The 18,080-nt window shown below is 41.1% G+C and overlaps 1 protein-coding gene across 6 annotated transcripts in view; it reads right to left on the reverse strand.

Moving 5' to 3' along the window:
* The window catches only part of WDFY3 (WD repeat and FYVE domain containing 3), a 187,212-nt gene that overhangs the window by 107,616 nt on the left and 61,516 nt on the right, over positions 1 to 18,080 (reverse strand). For all 6 annotated transcript variants that reach the window (XM_032186509.1, XM_032186506.1, XM_032186508.1 and 3 more), the window contains exons 4-8: positions 17,208 to 17,331; positions 6,067 to 6,176; positions 4,865 to 5,026; positions 3,055 to 3,247; positions 145 to 331 (exon numbers count right to left, since the gene is read on the reverse strand). In XM_032186509.1, the coding sequence (XP_032042400.1) occupies positions 145 to 331; positions 3,055 to 3,247; positions 4,865 to 5,026; positions 6,067 to 6,176; positions 17,208 to 17,331 (776 nt within the window). The remainder of the gene's footprint in view (positions 1 to 144; positions 332 to 3,054; positions 3,248 to 4,864; positions 5,027 to 6,066; positions 6,177 to 17,207; positions 17,332 to 18,080) is intronic.

Genomic DNA, 18,080 nt, shown 5'->3' on the forward strand with positions numbered 1-18,080 from the left:
TTTATGTTTTGGTCCTAATGTCTTCCTTGCGTAGCAATCTCTAATAATTTATTCAGTCAAATCTATTGACCCATTCTTTAATAGGAACTCTTTTTGGAAAAAGCTCAATCATCTGTCTACATCCCTTCAAGTACTTTTGCATACCTGAGGAGGAGATCACAGAGGAAGTTGTATCCTTGCCATATCCTAAAATCATCCAATAGCGTTTGAGACACATCACTGGAATCTTTGAGAAAACAGGAAAGCCCAGCAAACATCTCAACTATTTCAAGGGGAGAAAGGTCATCAGACTGTTGCATATTCTGAACACATGTGGACAAACATTCTTTTTCTGAAAAGAAATGTGATTGAGAAATTTAGGATTTTACTGACATTAATGATTCTTTTTCTCCATTAGATAATCTTTACCTCAGGTAAGAAGGAGACTGAGAAAGCAAAACCAGATTAAAAAAAAATAATAATAGAAGTAAAGTTAAATCAGGAGAATCAGCAGAATAAAAAGAAAAATATGAACTGCTATAGTAACTCTAAAGCATCCTATTCCATACTGAAAAACAAAGTTACAGAAAGCACTGAATGGTACTATGGTACTGGTGTTAGGTAAAACTCAACACAGAAGACTTGATATGATGATTTCCTTTGGCTGCTCTTGTCAGCGATTCTTTGGCTGGCATACTTGCTTGCTGAGGAAAACGAGACAACTTGTCTCATTCTGCATCTCTCCCATGGTCCACCAATACATTCTGAAAAGCTTTCCCAAATCTGAACTCATATTTCAGGATGCAACCCTGTTTCAAAGACACTCCCTTAAATGGCTTCTTATAAATTTCCAACATTTGCCAGAGAAGTGCAAGTATCTCCAGCTAGGCCAATTACAAAAGGTCCCAGAAGATCATGTCAAAACATGAGATAATGAAAGGATGTTCCTTTGATGGGATAAAAAGCCTTAATTTTTTTCTTGAGTACATAACAAACCTCCCTGTACATGTTATCATCTCTTAAGTCAGGTTCATTTTTATCAAGAAGTGAGGGGTCATGCTGAGTGTTTTTTAAGATTTTCACTTATTTACATTATAAAGAATTTAGAGTATCTTTTGATATGCCACCCCATGTCTTTGTGGACCAAAGCAATAGGAAGCAACAATGGTAGCAGTTGCCATACATTAAATGACAGAGTCAGGATTGGGTTATTTTATTTGTTGTACTTTATAACCTTTCAAATATATATGTACACCTTCATTATAAAGTCATCAGAAGGCTGCTACAGATATATGTAAAATAACCATCACCTTTAAAATCCAATTTGAAAGTATTTAACTGATGCCTATTTTGTGCTTTTAAGAGATACTGTACATTCGCTTCTTTCTTACTGGAATTAGAAAGATGCTGCTAGGGCAAGAAAATCCACAAACTAAAATTTTCTGCCTAATATGTGGAGGCATGGTGCCGTATTTCATAAACTGACAAAAAGTTTTTGTGGAACTTTGTAAAAACTTGCTTTCCAGGGTGTGGGGAAATAGTGGTTTGGTTCTTTCTTTTTTTTTTTTTTTGTCACCAATAATGCTGTACCCCTAAAATTTGTAATAAGGCTGTTAGCTCATTTAAATAAACATTCCATTTTAAAAAGGACTTATGCATTTAGATGGTGCTACAATCTGGAAGTCCTAAATACATCAGAAATATATTATACCAAATTTCACATGTCAAATTCCAAATGCCTAAACACACAACACAGCTTTAAACAGCTGCAACAACAGTATTTTCAATAACATATTTCTTCACAAAGCTCTTTCCATGGATACTATCCTCTCTGACAACAGTTGTCATCTTGCTTTGTTTTCACAAATCCTTTACTACTAACCCACATGGCAGTAGCCCTTCCTATACAAATGACAAACAGAACCTTGTGAAGATCTATTGTAAGTAAAGCATTCCTTAAGTTATCTTCCAAAACCTCTCACCACCTTCAGTTTCCATGTTCCAGACAGGATAATATTTGTCTCAATAGTGAACCTGAATGAGTCTGGCTGATTTAGTCTATTGGTGGCCGTCGCACTGGTGGCACCAGTACTTAGAGACAACTTCTGCTGGGCAAAGGACTGGGGCACTGCTGATCCAAGGCAGAAGGCTCTAGGGACAACAGCCTTTGGTTGGGAACCCCACAGGGAAGCTGGGCTGGACCATGGGGCAGGGCACAGGCAGGCTGTTCCAATACACCATCAGTAAGCACGTGGGGGCTCATGCTCAGGTGCTGCTGTGCCCACACACCAAGCTCCCTTGAGCATTTGCTACTACCTGCATTACCCAGGTTTTGCTCTTGTTGAATATTTTAACTGTGTATCCATCTGACCTGGTCTCTTCCTGGAGAAGCAAATGTCTGTGAGAAAGAACATTATCTCTGCAATCTTCCAGATTAGCTCTCCCTGGTAAGCATAACACACCAGTATTTACTACAAGGCTACTGCAGAAGCCTACTACGTGGGCTTCTGGATAGCTCAAAATGCATCAGAAGAATGCATGGAGCTGGCTCCTCTTCCTGTGGCTTCCTCAGATGTCCCGACACTTGAATTGCCAGCCAGAGCATTACCTAAACAAGCAGTCATACATGAGGCACTGCTAGCTTACCTTGCCACTGCAAGGGACTGCTGCTGCTAATCCAAACAAGACAGGAAAAAACATCTTCCCCTTAAGGGGGAAGCAAAAAATGACAGACCTATCCATCTGCCCAATGACTGCTTTTCAATACAAATATTTACTGAAGATGCCCAAATAATAGCAAGAATTAGACAGAAAGCACATCCTTTTTTTGTCATCGTAAGCTCTACAGCAAAACATTAGGGGAAGCACTGTTGTTCAGTGTTCATTTGACATGTGGATTAAGCAGACTCAACTGCAAATACAAGTGTTTTGAAATCTTACATGCATGTAAACACTTACATAGCCAAACAAAGAGCCTGTAAGTTTTCCTTGATCTGTTATTTTCATGCCTATTTTGTAACTACAAGAATAATCAAAGAAAAAAATTATAAATTAATACTGGATAAAGAAACGTACCATGAATGTATTTCACTACATTGACACTAAGGCCATGACGTGATATGGTCATCAGTACTTCCCCTGCACTCTTCCTCCAAGGCAGATTATAGGGAGGGCACCATGAAGTTATTGCACTGAATAAAAGCTGCAGATCATCCTTTTGAGCCAGTTCTTCCGCGGGGGACACATAACTGCACAGTTTTACCAAGATCTGAAACAGGAAGTCATTAAACATCCAATATTAAAATTCTACTATTGGTATTAGTGTTTCTGACTAAACTTAGCAAAACCCAAAACTTTCTTCCATTTAGCATGCATGTTAAGAGCAGCAATGTATATCCCTCTACATTGTTTCTCAATTTTAAATTCCATACAAGCTTATTTAACAAATGGATATTTCAGGTCTTGATTCTGTTAAAAATGACTAGAAAAGCATTAGCAGAAGAGTTCAAATAAATCTCTCAGGCTGACACATCATGCTTGTTTGGGTACCAGGATATTCCTTTCTTCCAGAACCTTATTTTTCGCTGATTCAGATGTTCAAATCCTGCAGCAGGGCAATGGTTATGAGAAAAAAAACGTTAAACTCCTTCCTCCTGCAGGTAAGCTAATTGATGAGTTATTGGCAGATAAACAGCCATACCTTCTCGGCCAAATGAAAACAGCTAAAAAAACATAGCAGAAAATGCTACAGCAATGCTATAGCACTACCTGAATGTCTGTCACCTGAATTTGAACTGACAAGTTACCTTAATTAGGAAAAAATGCAGTTATGCAGCCAAAGCTGCTACGCTGTGCTCCCTTCTGTGTGTGTTCTGAAGACACTTGATGTCACAGAATCATTACGGTTGGAAGACACCTTAAATATCACCTTGGCCAACCAGCACAAAAGTCCATTTTCTATCTCCTGCGGGAAGCTGAGGCTCTCTCCCAGAAAACCATAAGAATATTTCGTAAAATTGCCTGCATCTAGAGGACATTTATACGTTAAATCAAAGTAAAAGCAGAGCCCAGGAGATATGTGAAATCTCACCTGTTCCAGCTAACTCATTTGAGAACACCACCTGATGGCCCTCAATGAGGGACAAAAAAGAGCAGAGAAGCAGCATATTGTGGGGAACTGTAACTGGTAACTTTCATCAGATGTTTGCTACACAGACACTTCCAGTTTGCACTTGGAAACTGGCAGCATGACTGTCGACCCCTTTCTAAAAGTAACTCTCAGCTCCTTCTAACAGTTTAGTCACAAGAACATATGGAAATTCCTTCACAAGAACTCTACTGGAAGCTTCAGAAAGCAGGAGTCCTTGGTCTCCCTGGCAAATTGAGGGAAAACATCTGGAAAAAAGTCTGAGGGATAACTCTAAGAGGAAATGCAAGCTAAGATGGTTCATTCCCACATTTAAATTACTCATTTCAAAATGTATGGTTTACTCCGTAATTAAACAGAAATAATTACACATTACAATAATTCACAGATTATTAACAGTACTAATCATTTTTACTATGTCTATTTCTATCAATAATGGCCAAAGATACCAAACACTAACACCAGTTTGATTAAAGCAGAGTAATAGCCAACGTGTTGCTCATTTTAAGCAGATGCATGGAAGAGTTCTATTCATTTTTGTGGATTCTTGCTGAGAACTAAAAAAACACAGGAGAAATGGGAATTCAACTTCAACTGTGCTTTTAAGAAAATCCATCTTACTCTAAGATAGCAGTTTGTGAAGAATCAAGGAAGAGTGATTTCTGGAGAAGTTGGTGCCTCAACTTGAAGCACCTCCACTCTTTCTGCAAGTTGTATTTTCAATTTTACCTTGCTTACCTGTACAAAGACTTTCTGTAGTAGTGCTCGGCGCTCTGCAAGAGGTAGCTCATTCTGTGCTCCTCCAACTACCTCAGGCACATGTGGAAGGTCAAAAAACAGATATAGACATTTAACGAGTGTGGAAGGCACAGACATTGTAGTCATGCAGTCCACAGTTTTCTGGGGAGAAAGAAAACATAGCAAAAAACATAGTTCAGCATATTACTATATTTAAAAAAGTCACACTCCTGTAATCAAGTTGACTCAAATGCTGGCATTTTCTTTTTAATACCTTTCCAAGCTGTCCACATGTCAATACAGATTCACCATCTATTCCTGAACGCATATCTAAATAGTGATCTTAAGATAGCATCATCATATATTTATGTGACAATAGCATCTAGCAGCCACAGTTAAGAACAGTCACTGCACATGACAGAAACAAAAACTGACAGTCCTTGTCAATAGAAACTTACGAATTAATTACAAAACCTTCAGCCAAGCCCTCATTAACCATCTATTCTTTGCAACAGTAGAAATGGGAGTGGGAGGACAGTCCGTCAATTCATGCACTTGCATGGCAAGAAGGTACAAGTAGGTATAAGGAGCATAGCAGAAGAAAATATGAAAGCATCAGTGGGAAGAAAAGGCAAATTGGAGTGGAGGCTGGTGACATACTAAATGCATATAAGATGACGTGCTGAATTATAATGGCAAATTAGAGCAGAAAGAATAAACCACACAGCTGTTCAGTACATTGCCACAGAACGGCTCTCTGATGCAGGCAGGGGGGAACCAAAAACAGAGGCAGTAAATGTTCATAATATCATCCGCTTGTCACTGCTATTGTCTTCATTTTCCTGCAATGCCTCCTACACAAATGGGGAGCCCAAGTATTGAGACCGAGGGATTTAGGAGCTGTGTGTGACATACCTCAGAGGCCAAGCAGCAGCATGCACAAGAAGCATTTGGGGAACAGTAATAATTGTCTGTGTAATTCAAAAGAACATTCTAAATTCATGTTCCAAAAGAATGATTTTTAGGCAACTGAAACCACAAGGAGCTAAAGCAGAAGTTCTGTGGCAGTGTAACAGAACAGGGCCTTAGCACAGAAAGCAAAAGGTAGTTAGAACATATTTTAGTGTGTGTTCTCAGAGTTTATGACTGTGGTTCTTCCGTCTTTGACCCCACAACTTTTTTTAAGCCTTGTTAAGACTAACCTGTCCCGATGAAGCTAATAAATTAATTGTGGTGAGCAGCATCCAACCTCTACTTGCTTCTTCACTTTGGTTGACCTCCAGAAACTGGACAATGGCACGACTTGCAGCCTCTGCAGTGGGCAAAAAGAAACAGAAATTCAATTTCAACGTCTGCAATATGCAAAACATCTTGTCAACAGTCCATATACTAAGCAAGAAATCAGCTCTGCAGCACTGCTTGGAGAACGGAAAAATAAATAAATAAAAAATAAAAGGACTACGTTCAGGCCTATAGCCTCCTGACACACATTTCATTCTTCCACACGCACTTGTCTTTGAAGTTACAAGGCTGCTAAAAGTACATTTTTTGGTTTCATCTCATAAACCACTAGACAGGTTGTGCAACAGCACGCAGCAACTTGTCTTTAAGTATTTTGGCTTTACCAACACAATGTACTCTGTTCCAAGCGTCTTAAGTCAGCACCACTTTGGGGGGGTTGGTGAGAAAATCTTATATTCAATTTATGGAAAAAAAAACAACACTGAAAGAACAGTATGGAGGATAATAGAAAAGGATTGAAGGGAAGATGAAGAATAACAGAAGGAATAAAAAACGGAACAAAAACGAAAAAGAAGACTAAGACCAACAATTACCGTATCCCCATCTTACTTTTTTGTTTTTTTTTAAATTAAGATGAAAATGCTAAAAACTTATGGCTGATTTTATGCAGATGGGACCACTTTCAGAATCAGCAGCCTTTCCATATCAATGAAAGACGAAAATAAGTGTTCTGCCTATGAAACAAATTATCAACACCAATAAAAATGTACAACTACAAACACGAATAAAAATGAAGAAAAAATGAAATCCTAACACATTGCTGTCTAAATACACGTTAAGATATCTGTAATGCCCGCCATAAGGACCGCCCATCATGCTTAAAGAAAATTTAAAATCATTTTTCATTAATAACTCCACATCAATCATCTTCAATGCTTCCTGTGTCAATCACAACAGAAAAAGAAGGTACATAATATTGTTTAAGAGTGGTGATAATGGAATTACAAAACAAGAAATAAATCTGCAATTGAAGAACCACCCATTTTTCTTCTTATTTTGTCTGCTTCGTCCACTGCAGATTTCCCACAATAGACTGGTGCACGAGTTCCTTCTAATGTAAATACATTTTATATGGCAAAGTACTTATCAAACTTTGAACATGGAACACTACAGAGATAATTTCCTGGAGAATCACATTTGCAAGCCTATGAACTAGCTGGTCCTAAAAGGCTTCTACTATTGTTGGATTTACATTTGTAACTGAAGTGTTACTCAAAAGAGGCTAATACCTTTCAGGATCAAAGCCATCAGCTCCTACATCCATCAGTGAATTGATGGAATGAAAACCAGTGTGTGAAGAAACACTTGTATTAACAGAAGCACTTGGATCATTCACCAGGACCCAACATGGGAAAGACAAGGACAAGCAGGAGCTTGCTCAGCAGAGGGCCACCAAGATGTGGAAGCTGGAGCACAGGCCCAGTGAGAAGAGGCTGAGAAACCGGGGCTAGTTCAGCAGGAAAAGAGGCAGCCCCAGCATCACCCAGCAGGGAAGCTATGGAAAACCTGCAACTAGGCCCTTCGCAGCAGGAGACACGTGGCTTCAGCCAAACTGGGAGAGGCTCAGGCTGCCCTACGGAGCCTCTTCCCTGCTGCATACAGCCTGGCACTGGGACAGGGCCCTGCAAGGCTGCGCTGTCTCTGCCCTTGAAGGTTTTCAAGGCCTGACCAGATGGAGGCCTGCACAAGCACAGCCCCTTCTAACAGCTGGCCTGGCTGCAAGCAGCAGGGGGCCAGAGACCCCTAAGGTTCTTTCCAACCCTTGGTCCTCTGCAATTTCCTCTTTTACAGCAGAAAGTCTAAATGATGTCTCATTCAGAAGGATTTAACATCAACTGTACTGGCATCGGTTTCATTTCCTTCTGGTGCAAATAACATGCATTTTTCCCTAAAATCTGGAAAAAAAAAACAACAACATATAATCATGTTCCTAGAAGAACACACAGTGAAAGAATGATTGAAGGCAAAAATGAACACTTGTTTCATGTTTATAATGGCTATTTTCCAAGTTTGTTTTGCAACCTTACTGGCTTACTTTTGTTTTTTATACAAACCACTGGGTTTTCTAAGTCTGGTATAAAATAAGAGGAGGCACCTAGTAAATCCCCTGCATGAGACTGACATAAATAAAAACAGCCTAGAATTTGCTCCATCTTGCTATTTCAGCCTTCAGAACTGTATCGCAGAAATGCAGGCGCACGAGCTGCCCAACGTGCCAACCTGCAGTACTGCCTGGGGAAGCAGTTTGTTTTCTAAAAGTCAGTCCGCAAAATTGGCTGGATAGTTGGGTACAAATAGACAAACTTAGAAAGCGCATTGGAGGTGCCACAGCTATATTTCCCACATCTAAGGTCTACCTTAGACGCCAGAATTAATGACAAAAGCCACTTTCCAAAATTCTCAGGGTCAACCGTGCCCAAAGCACATGCTGCTTCTGCAGTGGCAGTGCCCCACCACATCTGACCAGGAACGATGTGAGAGACCCATTCCTTTTCTACCTGTTCTCTTTTGACCTGAATACAGATAGAGTTATAGAGTTAGGCCACCAGTCTCTGCTTAGGGACTGATATAAAGCAAACAGGGTACAAACAGTCTCCTTAGGGCATGGTTTTCACAAACCACCAAGGCTTGTGGGCTCCTTTGGTATCTTTTAAAGTGAGACTGAGAGGTTAAGTATATGCTTCTTTAAGAGTTGTCATGCTACTGACATCCTCAATGGCATAGCAGTCAAACACTATAAATAGGTGCTTCAAAACTGTCGGACTTAATTAAGCACTGCCTAAAACACAGATGGCATTATGAGCACAGGAAGGAATTCTCTTGTCATCTGCTCTGAGCAAATTTGATAGCACTACCATTCATTTTTCTTGTAAGCACTAGCCTTATTTAGTTTCTTTGGAATTTTTCCTTGTTTTCAAGTGCTCAAGAAATCCTTTCGATATAATATCCTCTGTGACTGGCCCAGATGTCCTTAGTCCTTCACCTCCTGCAGAAGCAATGATGAAATCCAGCATTATGGATGTGATAACTATTAGAAACAGCAAACGAGCAAAGAGACAAAGAACTATAAGGTAATATCTATATACATCTATCTTAATAAGTCTGCAAGCATGCACGTGTAACATGGCTAGTGCCATACTGAGATCTTTCAACATTGATTATGTAAATAAGGAAGAGAGGCTTTGTAGAAACACAACAGCAGAAGGCTGTTCACACAGAAGAGATAGAGATGCTTTGTGTCCTGGATTTCAGAAAAGCAGCAAATGGAAAGCTACAGAATATAACCTATTCAGATCATTAGCATAAAGCAGCACTGCATTACAGGCAACGTTACTGCCTATAAACATAGCAGTAAGGACAAATTCAGCATTTAGTTAGATATTCTACTACAGTAGACAGAATTGTGTCATTGTACTTCTTTGTAGTGTATTGTTATCTTAAGTAGGATATTATGGGCAAAAGTCCAGGTAAGACTGATGGGAAAGATATCTGTGTATACACCAAAAAGCATGTGTGCGTGTGGGCAGGGGGCACAAGCCTTCTCTACACAAGCCTCCAAGAAGTCTCAACTACTGTGCATGGAGAATACCTGGAAACACAGACAGATACCTGGAGTTAGAGGAAAATAATAGTTTCAATTGTCATGCTAGTAAAAGGAACACCTACCAAAACCAAAATGGAAAGATGCCTTTGTTTAATCAGGAGCAGTGCTGTCATCACAAACAGCAGATACGAAGGGGCTGATGCCTTTGCCATGATACAGAACAGGAGGAATGCTGAGCAAAAGATAAACAACTCAACTGTGCCAGCATTTAGCCTCACTAAACCAGCTGATAAAAGAACAAGCTTTCTAGGATGTCTTGGAAAGGCACTGTATGGCACTACACTTGCCTCACATAAGGTCTGATAAATAGCATCTAAGATTAATTCCAGGTTAATAGAAAGTAACAAGATTCAGCAGCCATTGGTCAAGAATCACTCCTCAATGCTAACTGATCAGACTCTGCTTCCCCTTTGGAGCCACTTCACTAAATTCAAAATAGAAAGCTGTGTGAAGATAAGTCACCTACAGCGCAAGGGAAAAGAAATAACAGTGAAGAAAATAAACATGGCCACAACAGGCTAGATCACTTCTAACCTCCTCTCCTCTCCATACACAAACAGTTACCTAACATACCACAAATTCAGGAAGCAGCCCCCAGCTCCACTGTTCTTCAGTGATAAACATCCCCAACTCTTCAAAGAGAGGCAAACATTGCAAACAATGCTACCAACAAAACTTCAGACTCCCATGTGGGAGGAGCATGAAAGGCCACTGGTATAAGATGAGCTTTCTTAAACTACCACGTTTATCTTCTACCAAATGCAAGATGCACTCGAATGACACAACACACAAAGAAATAAATCTAACGTTTGCCAAATTAAAATAAATATGAAAATAGTTCTGCTGATAGGAATAGAGGTTAACTGCAATAAAAATACAAAATAAAGGCATAGTTGATAAATTAATGGAATTTAAAAATGAAAAATAAAGGCAGATATTGTCACAGGCTGAATATAAACCACTGACGTGTTTTTCTGCAATGGTTAAATATTATGATGAATATTATCAGATTGGCATCCCAATGTGTTTTTTTAACTGAGATAATGGTAGTCTTTAAGCATATTTGTTAGAGAAATGGCTAAAGAGGTTAAAATATTTTTCACTGGCTACGCAGTATAATTAAAATGGCGGGGGGGGAAATAACAATCACACAGTATAAATAATACATGAAAAAGTTACTTCTGAAGGGAAGGAGGATTATTTGAACAGTCTAGAGGCATGGTGAGATAAGCAGATTTAGCGTGACATAGTAAATATCATGACAGATTCACATAGAGCATTCCAAATATAGAATGAAACTTGACTAATATGAAGAAAGTAAGACAAAACAAAATTGAATTTAAAAGCTGCCTAAAACAGTGTTGTACACAGAGCAGCATGCATATCGAATCATTAAAAAAAAAAACAAAAAAACTTTTGAAATTGTCCTTAACAGAGGGTTGAAGTGTTCCAGCCCTACAATGAACCCTTTTCTCATTCTTCTATTTTACACCCTTCTGTGCACGTTTCACAGGTTTTCCCCACAACCACTTACATTCTGACAGGGGAAGCACTTCTCAGACTCCAGATTTCTCTTCAGTCCAGGAACCATCCTGTGACAACCAAACATTTATATTCCCTGAACACGTTAAATAACAGGAGTTCTCAGTATGTATTTTGGTGTATTTCAGATGCAGACAACGTAGGACTGACTCAGAAACCAGTTTTAGAAAACATGCAAAAAACATTCCAAGGTATCAAATCCCATGTCTGCACACCTTCCAGTGCTGAAACATGAGCAGCTGTTATCAGTCAAAGAGTATGGTACACTCTTATACTTGCCCCATTTCATGCTGTGTGTCTGAGCATCCACAACTGATGGCAGTCAGGAACACCACACCATGTTTCCCAGATTCACAGTTTGAGCTGGGGATGACAGCTCTATGCCATGATAAACGCATCAGTATCTAGAATCTCTCGGGTAGCAGGTTCAGGCATCCACTGAGACAAGAACCCGAGAAGTGCCGGGCCACTCAGCCCATGCTGCAGGGAGCAGCTCTGCCCAGCCCATGCACAGCCACCTCCATGCAGGGGATGGAGGGAACCCAGCACCAATGCTGCTGCACACCTCCAGCTTGCACCAAGTCCTGACATCTCTAACAGAGAGATGGCCCAGCCGATTTGCATTGCCATATGCTCACTTTTGCCCTGGTCATAAATTATGATAGGTCAAATACACTAGGGCACACAGCTGAAATATATACAATACACAAGTTCTGTACTTATTTTAACTTGCAGTAGGGGCGAAGAGGAACCACTTCCATCCAAGGTATGTGTTTTGTAAAATATGAAAAAAAAAAAATAAAGTGTTGCTTCCTTGCCAGCATCAGTAGCCAAAGTTGCCATTAGCAGACACATTTATTCTACCAAGATTGCAACAGTCTCTGCACTTTGTTTAAGCACTCTGTCTTTTTCAGCTGAGAGCCAGATGTACTCAATCCCAAAACCAAGGCTTATTGCAGAAGAGCCTAAATTAGAAACAGATGAGTTTGACTGTCCATTCTAGCACAGTGCCATCATGATCTTTTGATTAATTTAAACATGAAATAGCATGTACTTGTTGAAAATCTGGCAGCTAAAACTCTCAACAAAATAGAGACAACTATCTTAATTATAACCTTACCATCTTACAAAACAGGCTCGGTATGACAAAGCAAAGGAAACCATCCATGTATCCTCACAGGGACACTACTCAAGTCACCTGCAAGCCATCACTGTTGTACAGCAAACACCTCAATGTGGAAGATACTCTATCAATTTTAATTTCTTCATTTTTCTTACTGCAAGGTTACATTTGCACTAGAGAAACAGTACAGTTGAAACGGTAGTTGAACACTACAATGGCAATATTAAGAGACTGTTTAAGATAGGGTGCTGGTACAGTTTCTGCTGAATCATCTCATGCTGTTCTAAGAAAACCACTACTGTTTGTCAGGAACAACTAAGACGTGTCCATGATGGCAGACATTCACATAGCTGCTAGCATAAATATTAAAAGTCCCGATAAAAAGTTGTGCTGTGCACTATTATCAAACAGTCAGAAAAAAACAGGTAACATATATAATATCACATTCCCCTCCATAAAGTGCTGACAATAGCATTTACCTCTTCAGAGATAAAAAGCAAACTCGTTTATATTTCTTGTTTTTTGTTATCTAAAAGGGAAGGTCACTTTAATAATGATTGCAGGGAAATCTTGTCTCTTAAAAACAGGTTTGGTAATTTCATTTACTTAAAACGCAGCACTTGACACCATCAGGAATTTACACTTGGATACCAACAGAGACATTTCCTGCATAGAGCTGTTAGTGAATTTTTTCACTTATGAAAACTTTCTAGGAGATGTAATTACCTACCCTAGCTATTGAGATGCACTATAATTTTGTTTGGTAGGAAAAGGGCATTCTCAATAGGTAAGCACAATTATTTCATCTCTACCATAAAAAGTACTCTAAAACCCCTAGGTTTTCTGCTTCTGAATACTGTAGGGAACATTTGTCTAGATCTGAATGGTTTATCATGGAAGTGCACCAACAATGAATGTTAACAGCCTGTTAACTCAATGTTTACAGAGAGCAAAATGCAACTCCCTGGTCTGGCTAAGAATCACAGCACAACTTCAGTACATGGAGCAACACTAAAGCTAAAATAGTTTTATTGACTGAAGTAATAGCAATCCTGATAACCTAAGAAAAATTATTGCTTTCCTTCTAATAAAGCCATTGGTACTCATTGTATGAAATCTTATAGAAGTATCAAACTATCTTTTTAAGTCACTGTGGCTAAGTTTCCTTGTGGGGGAAGTAAAAAAAAAAAAAAGAAAGAAAAATTAAAAAAAGAAGAAAGAAAAAATCCTCAAACACAACAACAAGAAAATTTACCTCCAACATCTGAGACTGCAAGGATTAAAATTGGGCTACCTTGGAGAAACTAGGTAGAGATATGATTTAAGTACTATCCAAAAATGGTCATTCTTAACAGAATGCAACTGGCAGGCGGAACAGATGTTCCCCAGGAAAAACAGAAGTTCAAACCAACACCACCATTCTGCCTGCTGGACATTCATTTCCCCTAAATACCCCAAAACTGCGTGCTCTTGTTCCCCCATAAAGGACAGGTTTCATCTACTTTAATCTGTTAGCCATCTGGAATGTTTCCCTGTTAGTCTCTCCACTTAAAATGGAAAAAAATAGAAATAAAACCATTTGTGACTCTTGACTTCAAGCATAATAGTTAGCACAGCCTTTTCTAGCTCACTGTTTCCTTATCTAAATCCACACTGTGAAGCCAGTAGAGAATTTAAAATCACCTAGCAGGCAAAAACTTTATACTGCTCCAAAGACCTCTCCTCTTTCCACATAATAATAATGAGATAATAATAATAATAAAAAGAGAGACAAAGAGGAAAGCCTAAGGCAACATGCCTCCTCACCTCATTGCCCTCTTTTACACAGCTCCCAGCAAGTGGTCAGGGTTCAACACAGAACCAAATCCACCCCTGCCTTTTAATAAACCGAGTGAAACAGAAGCTTAGAAACATTTTCCTAGTGTTGGGGGTGATGGTGCTCATGTGTGGCTCACCGTACTTCCACAGTTTTTTATTCTCTTCTAGGCCTACAGCTCAGTTAAATGTACTGTTTTAGAACCTTAACATATCTGAAACACAGCATCAAGAGACACCTCATGCAAGATACAGCAGCTGTCCACATGCTCTTCTGTTTCCTACTATTACAGGACTCAACCTTGCTCACTCCTCTTTGTTTTTGGCGTGTTGTCCTATTGTGGAACTTCACATTCCAAACTCTGGGCAGGAAAATTCTAGCTGTCTACTTCTCTCTCTCAGCCCAAAGCAAAAGAATGCATGGTCCCTGTGAAGAACTCTATTTCAGTGTATTCACAGTTTTTCTGGATAGCAGCACATCATATTTCCCGGAGAAAGCAGTCTAGGAGGTTTCCGGAAAGCATGGAAGATAGCTTCCTGACGCAGCTGGTTAGTGAGCCTACCAGGGGTGGCACCCCGCTAGACCTTCTCTTCACAAACAGAGAAGGACTGGTGGAGGATGTGATTGTCGGGAGCTGTCTTGGGCAGAGTGACCACGAAATGGTGGAGTTCACTATTCTTGGCGAGGCCAGGAAGGGGACCAGTAAAACCGCTGTATTGGACTTTCGGAGGGCTGACTTTGAGCTGTTCAGGACAGTAGTTGGTGGAGTCCCTTGGGAGGCGGTTCTGAAGGGCAGAGGGGTCCAGGAAGGCTGGGCGCTCTTCAAGAGGGAAATCTTAAAGGCTCAGGAGTGGTCTGTCCCCACGTGACCAAAGACGAGCTGGCGGGGAAGAAGACCAGCCTGGCTCAACAGAGAATTGTGGCTTGAGCTTAGGAGAAAAAAAGAGGGTTTATAATCTTTGGAAAAGAGGACGGGCCACTCAGAAGGATTATAAGGATGTTGTGAGGTTGTGCGGGGACAAAATTAAAAGGGCCAAAGCTCATCTGGAGCTCAATCTGGCTACTGCCGTTAAAGAAAACAAAAAATGTTTTTATAAATACATCAACACAAAAAGGAGGACTAGGGAGAATCTCCATCCTTTACTGGATGCAGGGGGAAACTTAGTTACAAGAGATGAGGAAAAGGCGGAGGTGCTTAATGCCTTCTTCGCCTCAGACTTTAGCGGCAATACCGGTTGTTCTCTGGATACCCAGTACCCTGAGCTTGGTGGAAGGGGATGGGGAGCAGGATGTGGCCCTCACTATCCATGAAGAACTGGTTGGTGACCTGGTACGGCACTTGAATGTGTGCAAGTCGATGGGGCCAGATGGGATCCACCCGAGGCTACTGAGAGAACTGACAGAGGAGCTGGCCAAGCACTGGTTCATCATTTATCAGCAGTCCTGGCTATCGGGGGAGGTCCCAGTTGACTGGCGGCTAGCAAACCTGACGCCCATCTACAAGAAGGGCCGGAGGGTAGACCTGGGGAACTACAGGCCTGTCAGTTTGACCTCAGTGCCAGGGAAGCTCATGGAGCAGATCCTCTTGAGTGTCATCACGCAGCACTTGCAGGGCAAGCAGGTGATCAGGCCCAGTCAGCATGGGTTTATGAAAGGCAGGTCCTGCTTGACGAACTTGATCTCCTTCTATGACAAAGTGACGCACTTGGTGGATGAGGGAAAGGCTGTGGATGTGGTCTACCTTGACTTCAGCAAGGCTTTTGACACCGTCTCCCACAGCATTCTCCTCAAGAAACTGGCTGCTCTTGGCTTGGACTGGCGCACGCTTCGTTGGGTTAGAAACTGGCTGGATAGCCAGGCCCAAAGAGTCGTGGTAAATGGAGTCAAGTCCAGTTGGAGGCCAGTCACTAGTGGCGTTCCCCAGGGCTCAGTGCTGGGGCCGGTCCTCTTTAATATCTTCATCAAGGATCTGGACGAGGGCATTGAGTGCACCCTCAGTAAGTTCGCAGATGACACCAAGTTAGGTGCGTGTGTCGATCTGCTCAAGGGTAGGAAGGCTCTGCAGGAGGATCTGGATAGGCTGCACCGATGGGCTGAGGTCAACTGCATGAAGTTTAACAAGGCCAAGTGCCGGGTCCTCCACCTGGGATGCAATAACCCCAAGCAGAGCTACAGGCTGGGAGATGAGTGGTTGGAGAGCTGCCTGGCAGAGAAGAACCTGGGAGTGATGGCTGATAGTCGGCTGAATATGAGCCAGCAGTGTGCTCAGGTGGCCAGGAAGGCCAACAGCATCCTGGCTTGCATAAGAAACAGTGTGACCAGCAGGGCTAGGGAAGTGATCGTCCCCCTGTACTCAGCTCTGGTGAGGCCGCACCTCGAGTACTGTGTTCAGTTTTGGGCCCCTCGCTACAAGAAGGACATGGAGGTGCTTGAGAGAATCCAGAGAAGGGCAACGAAGTTGGTGAGGGGCCTGGAGAACAAGTCCTACGAGGAGCGGCTGAGGGAGCTGGGCTTGTTCAGCCTGGAAAAAAAGGAGGCTCAGGGGTGACCTTATTGCTCTCTACAGGTACCTTAAAGGAGGCTGTAGCGAGGTGGGGGTTGGTCTGTTCTCCCACGTGCCTGGTGACAGGACGAGGGGGAATGGGCTTAAGTTGCGCTAGGGGAGTTTTAGGTTGGATGTTAGGAAGAACTTCTTTACCGAAAGGGTTGTTAGGCATTGGAACAGGCTGCCCAGGGAAGTGGTGGAGTCACCATCCCTGGAAGTCTTTAAAAGACGTTCAGATGTAGAGCTTAGCGATATGGTTTAGTGGGGACTGTTAGTGTTAGGTCAGAGGTTGGACTCGATGATCTTGAGGTCTCTTTCAACCTAGAAATTCTGTGATTCTGTGATATTCTGACCAATGTGCAATTCACACTGGACATTACACAAACCTCAAACTTGTGCCCCATGCAATACCTGTGGATTTATTTGATGCTCTCCGTCGAATCTCAGTCACCATCAGTCGTGACACTTGAGTAGTAAACTGCAGGAGATCAGAAAATTTTTCTGTCATTGTACTTGGAGGAGCATTTCCAAACACCTAAAACAAGAGGAAAACAGATCAATTAAAAAAAATTGTCCCACTTAAGTGGTTCAATATAAGCTACTACCACCACCTCACTCCCCTGCAGATAATCACTACTGAGATCACATTCTTGTTTTCCTGCTGCATTATTCATCCAGGTACTGCTTCCCACAGTGCATGATGTAAAAATATATTTATAATGGAAATCATGTCAACTTACATGAATGAAGGAGGAAGAGAGCCATGAATTTTCTTGCACGACAAAAAACCTCAAGAGTTGGAAAGAATGAGATTGCACGTAATGGACTAAGGACTAGATTGCACAGTAAATGCTCCCACATGACTTCTGTTTTTAAAAGCAAATGTTTTACTATCTGCTGGACCAAAACATCCTATGGGGTGAACTCCAAGTACAGAGCATGAAACATTCCAGAAGGAACTAGGCAGCAGAACTTCTCTGTTAAGTTTTCCTTGATAAATGGACTATACCAGGAAGCCTCAGAGGTCAGAGCCTTCACATGACCCTATTCTCCTTTCCTGAGATTCTCCTTTAACATAACAGCAGAAGTTAATTACTTGATTTTTTTTTTGATTGTCACTCAATTCTACTAACTTACTCTTTATCATTAAGTATTGATTTGATGACTTAATCATTTACTGAATCACATTTAACTCTGTGATTCAGTAAATGACTCTGAGAAATTAGTTACCTCTACGGTATTGTGCTAAGTTATAGCATGTGATGTGATCTTGAAAGGAATTGT

This window comes from Aythya fuligula, chromosome 4 (genome assembly GCF_009819795.1).
Source record: "Aythya fuligula isolate bAytFul2 chromosome 4, bAytFul2.pri, whole genome shotgun sequence".
In the NCBI taxonomy this organism is placed as follows: domain Eukaryota; kingdom Metazoa; phylum Chordata; class Aves; order Anseriformes; family Anatidae; genus Aythya; species Aythya fuligula.